This window comes from Oncorhynchus keta, chromosome 29 (assembly GCF_023373465.1).
Source record: "Oncorhynchus keta strain PuntledgeMale-10-30-2019 chromosome 29, Oket_V2, whole genome shotgun sequence".
Lineage (NCBI taxonomy): Eukaryota > Metazoa > Chordata > Actinopteri > Salmoniformes > Salmonidae > Oncorhynchus > Oncorhynchus keta.
Genome location: NC_068449.1, coordinates 43,207,641 through 43,224,681, shown reverse-complemented (window position 1 = coordinate 43,224,681; position 17,041 = coordinate 43,207,641). Strand labels below are relative to the sequence as shown.

The 17,041-nt window shown below is 44.6% G+C and overlaps 1 protein-coding gene across 1 annotated transcript in view; it reads right to left on the bottom strand.

The window, feature by feature from the left end:
* Window positions 1–3,385: 3,385 nt before the first annotated feature.
* Window positions 3,386–17,041, bottom strand: part of LOC118362921 (RING finger protein 24-like) — a 55,606-nt gene continuing 41,950 nt past the window's right edge. Inside the window, exons 5-6 of the mRNA XM_035743651.2 lie at window positions 9,874–9,953; window positions 3,386–8,386 (exon numbers count right to left, since the gene is read on the bottom strand). Of these exons, the coding sequence (XP_035599544.1) occupies window positions 8,242–8,386; window positions 9,874–9,953 (225 nt within the window). The 3' untranslated portion in view covers window positions 3,386–8,241. The remainder of the gene's footprint in view (window positions 8,387–9,873; window positions 9,954–17,041) is intronic.

The following is a 17,041-nucleotide window of genomic DNA, read 5'->3' as shown; positions in this document are numbered from 1 at the left end:
CGCCCTTACACACACACGACAAGACACATGGACACCATCTTTTCTCCATCTGTACAGCGAAGTCGTCAGGAACGGCCGTACAATTTGATTTGTGGTCCAGAGGGGCTTTAGTGAAGGCTTGCATTTCACTTGCATTTCCCACTGCTGTAAAAGTGGACTGAGCAACAAAGCCTGTGTGTCTCTATTCATATAATTTGACAATAGAGCCTTTCTTCAACTTTACCATCCAGGTAAACACATTGGTTTCATTGCCAAATGTTGACGTTGATGAGTTGTCATGACACGATATGGAGATCTTATGATTTAAATGTAGACTGAGAGCGATGTGAGCACCCACCGCCTCGTGGTAGCCTGGTTACACCATACTGAAAGATGGGATGCACAATGGTGAGTGCAGTGTTCAGTCTGGTTTATCCAGGCTAACCTTCTGGGTCCCATATCCTTAAAACATACAGTAAACCTCTGGTGCTTGATTGACCATCATAAAGAATCCACAAACTCATGTTTAGATCAACAGGTAGTAAGTTAGTGGATGCCACTTTACGCACTAAATCGGTCCGTATTTTATAAAGCAGTGCTGATCTAGAATCGTGTCTTCGCTGTCCATGTTACCTTTGTGATTGTGATCTAAAATACAAAACTGATCCTAAATCAGTACTCTTGCTCTGAGGTGCTCGATACCTCAGGGGCCCCAGGAGATCAGAGAAAAGGAGACCTGCTGTAAATTGGTTTGAACCTGAGTGTGTTTGTCCCAAACCAGTAGAGAAATGATTTTGGCTGATTTCTCATGATAGTCTTAGTCAATCACAGTTTATCCTGTACAACATGATTATCAGACTCAATCTAAACCAGGGGTACTCAACTCTTACCCTACAAGGTCCAAAGAATGCTTGTTTTCCGTTCTACCTGATAATTAATTGCAAACACCTGGTCTCCCAGGTCTAAATCAGTCCCTAATTAGAGGGGAACAATGAAACATTGCAGGGGATCTGGCTTCGAGGTCCAGAGTTTGAGGGATCTAAACCAGTCAATCCTTCATTTCACTCAACACCAGAGAAGGGAACAGTACAGACATTCTGATTGGCCAAAGCATGCCGAGAGAGAACAGTACAGACACTCGAGGCCTATTGTTGCCGTGGAGCTCTGAGGTAAGGAAGGTGTGAGCAGAGACTGTATGACACCCCACTCATTTTGGGGGTCTCACTGCCCCAAAAATTCTGGGCGTGCGGGAGGGGACAAGGAGACCAGAGCCAACTGTCCCCTCTCTCGCATGAACATGCCAGATATTGGGCGCATTCCTCTGCCGAGACGTTGTTGATGCCTGCAAGCTCTTACAACCCCAGTTAGGTATTTTACATATCAGCTAACCTGTCAGCAATCTGTCAGTCGATGACGTCGGAGCAGTGGGACGTGACCAATATGAAGGAGCTGTGAGTTCAAGGGGGGAAAGTGTGCTCACGCAAAAGAGGAAATGCCCACTTACACAGACAGGAACCTTGAAAAAAAAAATGTCAGATGGCAAACGGCCTGAGTAAACTCTTATTTATCAACAATAAACAATTGCCAAATTGCCATTTATTGGACAAACCACCCACTTTTTACTGTTATTGTAACAGGAACGATACGGCAGCGACTGAATACCAGTGGACTGACACTGGAAGTTCACAATGACACCGTGCACTTACCTGCCAAGTTTGGCCACAAGCTCATTTATGTCATGTGGAGTGTTGCTGTTCGTTTGGGGTGGGTCTGCATCTGTACAAGTAGGTGTTACGCAACTAGTGATGCAGTGTGTGAGCCAAGAGTCTTGATCGGTCACTTGAAGACATTTACACCCTTGGTATTACGTCATACCAAAGTCCTATCCTACAAATCGGGTTTGAGGCGTTACCGAGGTATCTTTTGGACAACCAGTACCACCAAAGTGTCTCACCTTTTAGCCAGGTACGTTTCTATGGCAACGAATCCTTCCCAACTAACTTGCTCCGGGGGTGGGCCAACTCCATTTATCCTGAATGAAGTGTCTGAGCTGCGAGTTGGAGACAAATTTAATCAGATGCCCTCCCTCTCGCATAGATTGTGTCATAATAATTCAGAAGTATTTGTTGCGTGTCCCCCCCTTTCTGGAAATGTATGGCATCACCAATAGGTGCATAAATACATCACAAGATACTACAGCAGAGAACGCGTGGATACCTTCCGTAATTCAGTTTGGAAATTCTGGGAGAGGTTGACCAGTTATTTATTCAGTTGACATATACTGGTGGCAGTGGTGGCTGCTGAGGGGAGGACGGCTCATAATAATGGCTTGAATGGAGTCATGGAATGGTATCAAACACGTCAACGATTTGGTTTCCATGTGGCCGATGCCTTTCCATCCACTACTATGCGCAGTCCTCCCCCCTCAGCAGCCTCCACTGACTGGTGGGAAATAATGATTTCTGGGATCTGGTGGATTTGTAAAGATGAATTCTGTATCGGCAGCTTGATGTTAAGAGCTGGTGAGTCAGGTCAGTGGCAATTCTCTCGCCAAGAACAGCGCTGCCATGTTCTTGAGATTAACTCCACTGATGCACAGTAAAACTTGTGTATGACTTAATACAATTATTTAAATAAGATTAGGGGGGAAAGGTACAAGGATGGCATGGCGATACTAAAATAAAGACGGCACTTCTAAAAGCCTCTCACACACCATATCTACGGACAAAAAACACAATTGCATTTTATTGATGGCAATTTGAATGCAGAGAAAAACCGTGACGAGATCCTGAGGCCCGTTGTCGTGCCATTTATCTGCCGCCATCACCTCATGTTTCAGCGTGATAATGTACGGGCCCCCATGTCACACGGTGTACACAATTCCCGGAATCTGAAAATGTCTCTAGTCTTCCATGGCCTGCATACTCACCAGATATGTCACTATTGAGCATGTTTGGGATGCTCTGGATCGATGTGTACGACAGCGTGTTCCAGTTCCCGACAATATCCAGCAACTTTGGACAGCATTCCACAGGCCACAACTCTATGCCGAAGGAGATGTCACGCTGCATAAGGCAAATGGCGGTCACACCAGCTACTGACTGGTGTTCTGATCCACACCCCTACTTTAGAAATGGTTTATATTTTGAGTAGTATGCCCCTCAGGAGTATTATCACATCTTCAGGATCACGAGATCTGGCTAACTATTTGACTTGGTAAACAATTACCTTCCGTTGCAGTACAATGTTAAAGGCACAATCTGGGACTGGTGTGGTTCCATTTCACCAGCCCCATCCTTTTACAAACAATGAGGCGGTGAGCCACTGCTGTTTGAATCGCGTATTGCCCCTTTAAGGATGCTGCTACAACCACGTAAAGGAACTTTACTAAAAGCATAAGCAGTCATTATTTCCAAAACGTGGTAATTTTATTTACAGTTCAAGTCAGTCACATGCAAAAAAAAAACATTATGAATAAAACAGAATTAGCAAAAGAAATGCATTCATTACTTTGTCTTTCCAAAATGGCAATTAAATATACAAAAATAGAGCTTACAAATACTGTACAGCAAATTTCTTCAAAAATATTCTGCTGCAGAATTCTTAATTTTAAAAACAATGTTATATCACAGGGTAGGATGGGTAGATCCCCCAATGAGGATGGGGTAGGGTTCACCCATCAAGGGAAGAACGTGTGGGCTGGTGGATAAAGTGGGAGGTTGGGGTAAGATGGTGGGGTAGGTTGACCCATTGAGAGAAGGTGGTGGTGGCTATTGGACATAGTGGGAGGTTGGGATAATGTGGGGTAGGGGCGAGACAGGGGATGTACTTAAAGGGAGAGGGGGGGGGGGTGCACTACAAGAACTATACACTGAATAAATGCACACCATACACAACATTGAGAGTTTTCAGTGAGGCAGTGACGTGTTAGAGGCCCAAGTGGCCAATTACACAGCTTTGACCTTGAGGCCTGGCCCACAAAATGGCTGCCAACAGCTAGGTATACAAAAGATGGTTGACTCAGGCCGTTTACCATTGAATAGAATGTCTACTTAAGGGGATGGCTCTACTGAAGACACCAATGCGATAGCAGCTTGGTCTGGTCTACTTAGTTCATTTGGCTTCCATTGAAACAGAAAAAAGAAATGAGGGAGCAGGATGTCCCACTTCCTCTTCTGTCTCTGGGTATACTTTCTGAGATAAAAGCACCTTATAGAAAGGACACACGATAAGGGGCCCGTTATTACGTAACTTGGTTGCTGTGGTGACAAAGAGCCTCGCTCTCGTCTCAGTAATTCATGATATTGAAGCAAGTACATCATAGTCCTTTAATATTACAGCCCAATGGCCTGGCGTTCTCTGGAACAGTGCTGACGTCCATGGAGATTACAGTAGGGTGACTCATCACTAAATTCATCAACCGTCCAAACTCCCAATGTTTTTCAAATAGATTTGGCCTGGTACCTTGTGCAGTAATAACTAGTAGACGACAGGTGATTATTCACTATGAATATACACATTATTCCTTCCTCTTGCGCAAGGGCCAATAACTGCCTGCTGTTCTGGCACTTGACTGTGGCTACTTTCCAGGACTCGGACAGAACCTGGAACCATGTTGTCTGGCCCGAGAAGCATGGGGGAAGGATTAGGGAGTTACACAGGAAGAAATGATGGGGTATTATAGATAAAAGGTTTCTCTTCTGACCTTCAACTCTCATTTGAAAGAAAACATTACAAAATGGCTGGCATTGTTACAATTCTCGGATGGGCAAATGGCAGTTGTAAGTGCGCAGATGCAGTGTTTTCAATGGAAGAATTATCGGTGCACAATGCAGTATGCCTTCCTACCAACACTGCTACTACTCTATGTACAATTACAATGGTAAAATTGGTTGCAGGTGCCATTTCATCGCATGCTTTCACATGATCGGTGTCTCCCAAGTCCTATGTCATATCTCCCTCTAAACCGTCAACTTGGAGACAACCACACGTAGTAGAGGATGAAGCTTCAAGCCTGGCCGTGTTTCCTGTTGGCTTACAATATAGGAGTCTTAAGGGAATAAGAAAGTGGTGGGGCTTGTTGTCAAAAGATAACTTTGGACCAGTCAAACGTGGGAGTTTTGAGATGGATATCCGAGTTGAAGTCTCTTCGTACAAAGGAGTTGTTATATACTTCATAATTGAAATTGTCATCCTCCTCAAATACAATAGATATTATTGGGTGGGGCGGGAGAGACATTGTTTCTGATATTGGCAACAAATGTTCTACTATTCATTTCACCAGCTAGCTACAGTAGGCTAACGTTCCTCTCGGTTGTTGTTCGAAAGTGAAGCCAATGGACACAGTCAATTTCGTTGGGTGGTTCAGCACTGGAAAAGCCGGGTTCCTTAAAAGTTACAAACACTTAAGGAGGGAAGAACAAACCTGTTAGGACAGACCAGGCTGCCTTGTAAATAAAGTTGCATTGAACGGCATTATTATGACCCATCACCTAGATCTAGTCTGTGACCTTTGACACAAGCTGACCCCTGACCTATGGGACACTATCCCCCTCTGTTCCAAACTATCACACAGCACTTTTACTACAGTGATCCCACAAAAGGTGGTGGAACAAAGCACAAGGGTAGAGGGGTTGGCGTGCGTGTGTGTGTGTGTGTGTGTGTGTGTGTGTAGCGGTGAACAAAACACCAGTGTGGAGAGAGCGATTGGGGAAAGCGCTAGAATGAGCCTGCTAAAACACTGCTATTCTCTACGACTGCTGACCAGGGCCTATACCAGCTCAATGACATCACTGGGAACGTACGTATGTGTGTTGACCGATATGCGGAGTGCTGCCAGGATTTGAACTAGATGCTTAGCCTACATCCCTCATAGCCGAATTAGATCAATGCTAAGCTAAAGCTAAATAGCGTTTAGTAATTACTAATCACAGAAGCAGCTTTGAATCGTTGACTGAATTGAGAATGAAGTGAATCCCCGGGTGCTCCTGTTACGACATCAGTAAGGGCTCGCAAAGAGACGGGGTTTGTTGCTTAGTTTGCATAGTGTCACAGCTTGATACATTTCACCAAGCCGTTCACGTTCCAAGGCCGTGCTGTGTAGCCCTGTAGCGTTCACTACCATCATTCTGTGTCAAAAGTTGGAAATGCAATGAACTGAGCAAACTTGTCTGGTTTTATACGTTTAATGTATAGCAGTCAAAATGCAACAATGCCTTAGTGCAGGGTTTCTTAAACTATGGGTCGGGACCCAAAGTGGGCTCTGGGCATGTGAGAATATAATCACACCCTATTTCTTCTTCATTTGGGTTGTTGGAGGACCATTTGGGTCAGGGGAGGATGATCCATTTCTAATTTGGGGCTCAAACTGGAAAAGTTTAAGAACCCCTTGCCTCAGTGGACCAGTATTTGTTCTAGGTTTCATAAAGATTAGCCTATAGAATATATGATTCTAAACATGATCACGTCGGAGACCATATGGAATATAATTCATCTCGTCATTATATGAAGTACTCTTGTTCACTATTTAGTGTGTAGATTGGGATAGTTGTTTTAGACTAACATCAGGCTAAACCTCATTCAAACTCAAACCAGAGGACAGCAAGAGAGGGATGTATTTTTAAACATAGAAAACCAAAAGAGGAGTCTTCCAACTATGTGTTTTCATAGCGCTCCGTTGCCACAAGCTGAATGAGTAATGCTTTGGGAGCGCTGCGGGCTGGGGGGTTCTTATATAACAAGAACAGAGGCATATGATTGGATGTTCGCTCTAGGTGTGCCATGGGCTCGGGGTGTTGGGTTACTCTTACTTCCCTGGTCGCTCGTCCACAGGAAGTGACTGAGGCCAGGACCCCTCCACAGTTGGGAGTGTGTATCTGAGTAATTCTACTATTTTAATGCGAGTCGACCCTTATAAAAACCTTGGAGTGAAAAATATTTCAATGAAAATACGACCTCTGCATTGTTGCGTTTTAACAATTAGTTCACAAACAGAATAGTAACTGTTTTTTTCTGTAATGACAGATGCAAACCGTGAAAGTGGCCACAGAAAAGCCTTGTGGTAAAAAAAAGTCTGTGTCCCAAATAGTGCACTTTTTAGAGAATAGGGTACCATTTGGGAACGCAGACGCTGAGGTGTGCAGTGAGTAAGAAACTGTACAACCTTCATATGCAAGAGGAGACAGAGTCGGATGCACTGGTGAATCACATCCTAGTCACAACCCCACATTCGAACCCATTGCTCTCTTAATTCACATTAAGTACTGAGGTTGGGTTGACCCTCCCTTCATAAACACACCTCCAATATCCTTTTTTGCATGTGTGAGAGAGAGGGAGGATCAGGCCACAGAATTCTGCAGTTCCTTGAGCATCCCAAAGTCAATTCATTTACTGTCCCTTTAAGATAGTATTGCCCCCCCCAAAAAAAGAAATCTTCACTCAACTATAAAATTAACTCATGTGGCTCCTCTGTATGTACACACAAAAAAAGTTAATCGTAATAATAAAATAACCTTGTTGCTACTACAACCTCCTCACAAGCAATTTAAGTTTGAGTAAAATGTTTAAAGTGCTTGTAGAAAAATAAAAAAAAAGTTTAGTCGTTAAAAAGAAAACGAAATGATGAAGCCATTTTCATATCAACGTGTGGTAGTTGTTGGTTTTTATGTCTCTTATTCGTCACGCGCTGGTGTCCCCAGAAAAGTGCTTTGGTTGTGAAAACGGTCAGAATAGTGACCACGGCTGTGTCCACAAGAAGAAATGTAATTGTCAATAAAAATAACCGTAATTATATATATATAAAAAATCATTATGTGAATCCACCAAGGCAGAGAGATGAGAGGAGGAGAGGCAGCAGACTCACTTCTTCGTCGCCGTGAGTCCCTGTCCGCATCGTAACACTTGTGTTCCTCCATTGTCCGTCCTGTCTTTTAATCATATGTAACGCCTCGATCGCACCTACAGAGTCATTGCGCAAAATGGTGCACAGCATCATCTGGATATGTGTGCAACAAATTTCAGCATTCCCCTTCTGCTACCATTTCTGTCAAGCCGCCTACGCATACAATTTGATGCAGCATCGAACGTATGCCAGGTAAACACAGCGTTCCATTGGAAATTAATGTACTTCTGGTGTACCAAAAATGCAATGATGCTGTCGGTGTGATCGAGGCATAAGTGTACCTGTACATGTGTGTAGTCGTGTGTGTGTGTGTGTGTGTGTGTGTGTGTGTGTGTGTGTGTGTGTGAGCACTGCGGTTTGCGCTACACCAGATTTTCCACGCCTGGCAGGTGCTGCTGTATGGGCACGGTGACGTCGATGGTGACGCCCGCCTGTTGGGCGAGCTGCAGAACAGGCATGTTGCACAGCGGGCACACCTTCCTCACCTCCAGCCACTTAATGAGGCACCTGCCAGAGAGAGACAGGGGTGGGCGGAGGAGGGAGGAAGTAAGGACAGGGAGAGAGAGGATGGGGAAGGAGAGTGAGAAACAAGATGGTTCATCTTTAGGGTCATATAGCAGACACTCTTATCCAGAGCGAATTACAGGAGCAATTATGGCTAAGTGCCTTGCTCAAGGGGCACATCGTCAGATGTTTCACCTCGTCGGCTCAGGGAGTCAAACCAGCAACCTTTTAGTTACTAAGCCAACTCCCTTAACCCCTAGGCTTTAATCATCACTTGCAAATGTGGGTGACACCAATATCGACTAGATGCGTGTGTTTCTAGTGTTGTCTAACTAAACACTAGCCCTCTCAGTTCAGGTCTGACTGCTGCATCCAGCTGATCTATTGCTGACTGCTCACAAAGAGCTAGCACTAGAAGACCAGGGGGCTTATTCCACAGGGCAGACTGTTCCGCATAGCAGCTAGAAATAGCTCAGTCATTCTCCAATGTGTGTGTTCCCCACATGTTCAGCCCTACTGAATAAGGATGCTCTGTGCTATGCATTGTTAACTGAACAGAGAGTGAGACAGTACAGTAGGTTGATGGGGCCTAGACTAGGGGCGCGTCCCAAATGGCACGGTATACTGTGCACTAAATAGGGAACAGGGTGCAAAAAACGTCTGCACTAAATAGGGAATAGAGTGCCATTGGGGACGCTAAACGAGAGCTTTTGCCCATCACTCAGTCAGAAGTGGCAGTGTGGCGTGTTCGTCGCTACTGAATTATTTACAGTGGGGCTGGCAGTTCTATTTTGGTACACTCTGGTCCCACAGGGGTGGGAAGGGATTCACACATAGGAGTGAAGGGGGAGAGGGACTGTGCCACTGTGCTTCCTTCTCACGGTCCACTACTAGAGGGTTGCATATGGGGGGGACAGAGGGAGGCGGGGGTAGTTCATAAATCTTCTGCTCTCTAGCACCATCTAGTTCTCTGCACTGTCCCAGAGGGCCACACACAATCAGTGTGTTGACATGCAAGTCAGTGTGTTGTGATTGAGTGGGCCCCGCCCCTGCTCCTGACATGTGATAAAAACTCGGCCAAGACTCGACGTAAACAGCCCAATTTAAATTGTCATGCCGGGGTGGGGGGGAGTAATTTGGCCCCAGGTTGCTCTCGGTCGGTCGTTTCCTTTCCCTGTAATCGCTCTCTCTTCATTGCATTCACCCCCCCCCCCTCTACTTTCACAGATATCTTCAGTCTCGCTCTCTGTTATCGTGTGACTCTACTTGGAGGGGTGGGTACTGTAGATAACGGTGAAGAAATGGTAGTAAGGGGACCATCACTTTTGCAGCCGAATCATAACATGTTTGACTTGGTGTGAGGAGGGGTCCGGTCCACATTGCCCCTCAACAGAAGTTACTGTTATTGTGCAACTGGGGCTGAGTCTGGAAGACAGCCACAGGCTCTGTGTACAGTGTGTGGGCATCAGCCAGTCCTCTGGCGCACTTACTTCCTGTGAAAGGCGTGTTTGCACGGGCAAATCCCCAGCTCGTCTTTCTGTTTGAACTCCTCCAAGCACACCGCACATATCTGTTGACACAGACAGAGAGAGAAGGGCAGGGGCAGGGGGGACAGGGTTAGCAAGGCAGCAAAACAACCACAGCTACTGTAGTTTATTGAGAGATTGAGAGGGAAAGAGAGACTAAGACGGAGAGGGAAAAGCAGGGCGGAAAAACAGAACGTAAACAGCCAACTACTGCTGCTGTCCTGTAGAAAAGGGATGCAACCAAAATGGCACCTTATTCCCTTTATAGTGTACTACCCACATAGCGCACTGCTTTTGGCCAAAGCCCTATGTTGGGAATATGGTGCCATTTGGGATGCAGGCAAGGCCTCGTTATCCTTGTCCAGGACATTTGTCGTTCAGTAGTACAAATATACAAACGGAAACACACCGAGGTTGTAACTTGTCTTTCAGCTTTACAAAAAGACTACATGAACAGAGACTGAGGAAGTGTGTGTATATTGTGCTTTAGCGACATTCCTTCGCACACAGAATTAGTTTGAGTTGGGCATCTTATTTCATAGCGAGTTGGGCTGTTCTCCTCTCGCTCACTCAAACAGTACTGCAGACCCTCAAGTTGAGTTGGTTCGAACACAGAGGTCAACTGCTGTACTCCGGTCGTTGGTGCCACCATGGTCGGCTCGACTGAGCAACTAAAAACAAGCATGCTCTGTGGGTAAATAATCACTCATGGGTTGGACTCTAGATAGAAAATCAAACATGGACTCAAAACTGACCTCCAAAAAACCACCGAATAGACTTGACCCACTGAGGGGAAGTGCTCATGGGCCTATTTTAAGACTCGTTTTATTTTTTTTAGTTAAAACACTTGACAACGACACCATTTCCCAAATCTACAAAGACTTCACATATGACAGATAGAGGAAGCACACCCAGTCGTTTCCTGGAATGTAGCTTCGAGATAGCATAACGGTACATACAAAACCTGCTAACGCATCAAGGATGACAGACGTCAGTATCTCAAACTAAAACATGTCTGGGCATATCCAGAGGAGGGAGCATCAACACGCCTTGATATATCATTTGTACACTGCTGGGCCGATATTGATTAATCGTCTCAGAGTGCTGATCTAGGATCAGTTAGTTTGGCCTTTTAAATCATAATGAATAAGACTACACGGACATGGGGACCTGATCCTAGATCAGCACTCCTACTAGATGCTTTAAGAGTTATGGGCCCTGAAGCCCAGAGAAATGTCGACGATATAAGCAATCACCTCGATATACCACTTCTCCTGCCAGACCTAGAAAGAGTGGTGACACACCTCGAGATAAGACTCCTCATGCAGGAGAAAGAAGCCTCTCTCTCAAACAGTAGAATGCTTTAATTCAACTGTGATGTTGTAGAGGGAGCATTCTGGAGAGTGGAAACAGAAAAGGCCTCTGTACCTGGAGGGTTGTAGAAATTAAACTTAACACACACACACAGAGGAGCATGATGGACTCATCATAGCCGTCTGACTAAATCCAGAAATTACACACTGTACACGCCACTGAGACGCACGCACATCTACTAATAGCCAGCATCACACACACACACACACACACACACACACACACACACACACACACACACACACACACACACACACACACGATGATGATTGCGCCCTCAAAGTTATACAAGCCATTAAAAACCAGTTGAAACTAAATCCGGTAGGGTTCTCCTCAGCCCAAACCAGTCTGACCCAGCTGGGTGAGGGTGCCAGCCCAGGCAGCTCAGCAAATAAACTAGCTTTACTGGTCTTAGTTAGGCCTATAGCCTAGTTTGGCCAAGCTGAAGCCAATACTAGCTGTGTAGTAAGACAAGAGAACACCACTCATGGAGCGAGAGGGACACTTGACTGGGTATTTAAAGTCACTTTTTGTGGAGGGCTGGATTCAATCAATCCTGCTTTAGCAATATTGATGCAGGGATCGTTGTTTACAAAAACTACTGTATGCGCAGTGCGCGTACACAGGCCTTATTCGGAAAACCTGTAAGCATTCAGGAGAATGCAGTCTCATGGCACCCTATATAGTGCACTACATTTGACTAGAGCCTCGTGGACCCTGGTCAAAAGTAGTGCACTGAGGAGGGAATAGGGTGCCATTTGGGACGCAGCCTGTTTGTACAGCAGTGCATGCTCGATTGAACAGCGTGCTGAGAGGCAGTGGTTGGTGTGTGTGTGTGTGACAATGTGTTGACAATGACTGGGAGCTAGAGAGGCTGAGGTAGTGCGTTTATGGCTGCCTGATGAAGCACTAGTCCTACTGTCACAATTGTTGTCTGTGTGGGCGGCGAGAAGAAGAGTGTGGCTTGTGTGTGTGTCGCGTTCTGTAATGAAGCATTTAACCCACTGTCACAATAGGACTGTGTGGACTGGGAGATCGGAGTGTGTGTGTGTGTCTGTCTGTGGACACAATGGAGAAGGTACAAGACAACGCTGCTGACAGAGGCAGGATGGAGAGCGGCAGACTGGATAGAGCTCATCTACTCACTAGCTTGCCAGTGCTGCTGTACACACACTCTATTCACTGACCTATCGGCACTATTGTGTGTGTATACATTACTGCCAGTGGTGGTTCCACAACGTTCATGGTGAATCATCCTTGTAACTCCAGCTCTAACCAGACAAAGCCAGTAATGTTGTAGCCCAGACATTGAAATCGGAACATTACCACTGCATCATTAAGTGCGTCACGATATCCAAGGGTACTTTCAATCCATATCAGTACAATGCATGACATCTTGTCTTGGGACAACGGCCCAGGAGGCTCACTACACAGTGACGCAAATTACTAGGTCAAATTCAAGGATGCGTGTAACATTCCCTCAATACAGAAGAACTGCTAGTGCTGTTAGAGTTGGATAGAGGGCACATCTTTGCAAATAGAGTTTTATAGAGGACACGCTTGCCACAAATCCTATGTGTCCATCTTTTTACCTGCGGCCATTTGGCTACAGTATTACGTCGTGGCAGGACCTACTTTGGAGTGCTACACTTCAAGGACAAAAGGCATACTTCTCCCCCCTTTTAAAAAATACTGAATTAACACTTAGTTTAACTTAATATAATAAATCAATTTAGCCTCAAATAAATAATCAAACATGTTCAATTTGGTTTAAATAATGCAAAAACAAAGTGTTGGAGAAGAAAGTAAAAATGCAGTATGTGCCATGTAAAAAAGCTCATGTTTACGTTCCTTGCTCAGAACATGAGAACATATGAAAGCTGGTGGTTCCTTTTAACATGAGTCTTCAATATTCCCAGGTAAGACGTTTTAGGTTATAGTTAATATAGTAATTATAAGACTCTCTCTATACCATTTGTATTTCATATCCCTTTGACTATTGGATGTTCTTATAAGCACTTCAGTATTGCCAGTGTAACAGTATAGCTTCCGTCCCTCTCCTCGCTCCTACCTGGGCTCGAACCAGGAACACATCGACAACAGCCACCCTCGAAGCATCGTTACCCATCGCTCCACAAAAGCTGTGGCCCTTGCAGTACAAGGGGAACAACTACTTCAAGGTCTCAGAGCGAGTGACGTCACCGATTGAAACGCTATTAGCACGCACCCCGCTAACTAATCTCAGGAGTTGACAGGCTTGAAGACATAAACAGCTCAATGCTTGAAGCACATCGAAGAGCTGCTGGCAAATGCCCAAAAGTGTTGTTTGAATGAATGCTTACAAGCCTGCAGCTGCCTACCACCGCTCAGTCAGACTGCTCTATCAAATCATATACTTAATTATAACATAACACACAGAAATACGAGCGTTAGATCATTAATATGGTCAAATCCGGAAACTATCATTTTGAAAACAAGACGTTTATTCTTTCAGTGAAATATGGAACCGTTCCGTATTTTATCTAACAGGTGGCATCCATAAGTCTAAATATTCCTGTTACACTGCACAACCTTCAATGTTATGTCATAATTACGTAAAAATTTTGGCAAATTAGTTCGCAACAAGCCAGGCAGCCCAAACTGTTGCATATACCCTGACTCTGCGTGCAATGAACGCAAGATAAGTGGCACAATTTCCCTAGTTTAATATCGCCTGCTAACCTGGATTTCGTTTAATAAAATATACTTCTGTGTATTGATTTTAAGAAAGGCATTGATGTTTATGGTTAGGTACATTCGTGTAACGATTGTGCTTTTTCTCGCAAATGTGCTTTTGTTAAATCATCCCCCGTTTGGTGAAGTTGGCTGTCTGTGTTAGGAATAAATAGTCTTCACACAGTTCGCAACGAGCCAGGTAGCCCAAACTGCTGCATATACCCTGACTCTGTTGCACAGAACGCAAGAGAAGTGACAATTTACCTAGTTAAAATAAATTCATGTTAGCAGGCAATTTTAACTAAATATGCATGTTTTAAAATATGTACTTGTGTATTGATTTTAAGAAAGGCGTTGATGTTTATGGTTAGGTACACATTGGTGCAACGAAAGTGCTTTTTTCGCGAATGCGCTTGTTAAATCACCCGTTTGGCGAAGTATGCTATGATTCATTGATAAATTAACAGGCATCGCATCAATTATATGCAACGCAGGACAAGCTAGATAAATTAGTAATATCATCAACCATGTGTAGTTAACTAGTGATTATGTTAAGATTGATGTTTTTTTTATAAGATACGTTTAATGCTAGCTAGCACCTTACCTTGGCTCCTTGCTGCATTCGCATAACAGGTAGTCAGCCTGCCACGCAGTCTCCACACAGAGTGCAATGTAATCCGCCATGATCGGTGTCCCAAAATGCAGATTACCGATTATTATGAAAACTTGAAAATCGGCCCTAATTAAAATCGGCCATTCCGATTAATCGGTCAACCTCTATATTGGACATAGGGACACTGGAGATAGCGGCAATCACATGACTATTTATGAGACTCCTGATCTCTAGCTCTCTTTATCGGTCGCCGTGGGGGGAAAAATCCCGACCACTCCAAACACCGGAAAACATTTTTATGAGAAAAAAATGGTCACTCCACTCAAGGGGAGAGGGGGGGGCGAGATTGAGGGGGAAAGGGAGAAAGAGCACTCACGATAGTTTGACATCGTGGATGCTGAGTCTATCTGATGCTATGTAACTGCTATGTTAAAATAAACTCCATCGCATCGTAAACAAGTTGTCGCTTTTGATACAAGATGTACAGCAGTTATACAGTAATAATAAGTACTAGGCTATTTCGTGTCTCTTTTACTTCTGCTTCCAGCTCAGCCCATATCGATAAAGCATCACAGTAGGAGTGCTGATTTAGTATCAGGTTTGCCTTTTAGATCATAATGAATACAAATATATGGACAGAGGGAACCTGATCGGTTAACTGAACTGAAATATTGCTTAAATGGTCAGCTGCTCGATTAAGTTCTGGGTCCATACATGTTAAGAGAAGGGATCAATAAATACTAGAACGAGGAGCTCCACCTTCTCTCTTTGTAAATTATGGTCGAAAGCCCCCCCCCAATTCCGAAATTCAAAAGACCAACACCTGCAAAAACATGATTTTTTTTCTCCAAATAACCGCTGCTCGTTACGCATCCCGTTCAGTCCCAACAGACTCTACAGTACCAGTTGTGTTTACGTAGATCTGTCCAAGAGAGATTAGATTGGACATGATCCTAGCTCAGCACGCTTTAGGAATACTGGCCCTGACATCTGGCCACCCATTGCTCATCTTGGTCCACATCCCAGCTTAAATAAGCACTTGCCTTGTTGCTCTCGTAAAACTGAGCAACAACCCGCGACACAGACTACTGTCCACAAAGCTAGCATTTAAAACAAAGCCAGATGGCCTGTGTGTGATTGAAAAGCAACCGCTCTGCTCAAAATACCAACGGCCTCATGAAAATTAACAACAGCAAATTCATTTATTCAGTCTGGCTCTACTATTACCGTTCCACCTAAAGGTTGCATGGCTTGTGTTTTGTCTGAAGTTTCCCCTAGGTACAGATCTAGTTTCCCCTCCCCAATCCTATAATTAACCATTAGTCGAGAAAATGATCAGCAAAAAACGTCTCTCTTGCACTGGTTCAGGCTAGTTTGTGAGATACAATACCTATTAAACCAAACAATCAAGTTCTCCTTGTACCGTTCTGCGTAGTTCTAATCCCACGTAGCCACTTAAGAAACCATGTAAAAACCCTCTGGCTTAATGAGCAGTTTGTTAAGTGGATATTGTATGTGAGGTGCATGTGTGTATATCAGAATGTGTACTGGTCAGTGTGTGCGTCCCCAGGCAGGCTAACTATGGGTTAGGGTAAGCAGCTCTACCTTGGGCAGGATATGGGGTCACCAGAGACCCAGGCTGAGGCGAGTGGGGGTTTTCCATTCTGAGTATAACTGCACTGAGTTAGAGAGATGGGCTGCATCTCATTCCTGACAAGTTGCCCTCCTCCCCTCTACAACTGCACTGAACTGAACTAGAAGTGAGGGGCTGTGTTTCATTCCAGATGACCAGTTGCCTCCTCTCTATCCTGAAGAGAGCAGCATGGCAAGGAAACTAGGCAAAAGTGAAGGGTTAACCAAGGGTCGATTTGAACTGTTGAAGCGAAGATATTTCTGGAATGAAACAACCGGGGACAAAGCTTTTGAGTTGATGGAGACAATGTGGGGACAGTGAGGGGAAGCAATGGGGACCTGAATGGGGACAGTGGATCACCCCCAGGGGCCCATTCAAAACTACTGTTGAGGGCCACAGTCCCCTGGTCACCACAAATATCCATTACGAAGCTCATAAAAAGCAGTGTTAGCAGTTAATTCAAGCTCCTGATATTATCAGTAGTGCTGTGAACATAGACCTTGTCTGTGTCCCCATAGGGCTCTGAACAAAAGTAGTGCACTATGTAGGAAATAGGGTGCCATTTGTGACGCAAAGTTAAGCTTATCTTATCAAAACGATAACGGCTGATTAATTCAAAAAGTAGGCCTCTGTTTGCTATGGGAAGGATCACATGTGTAAATACTGCAAGACAAACAGCTGAGAGCTTATTGAAGCGAAAGTCAAAGCCAAAGCTGGCTAATGTCAACACTCATCAGCCACATACAATAGTCCTACATTTTGATTAGCCTTTGTCACAAGGTTGTGCATAAAATGTT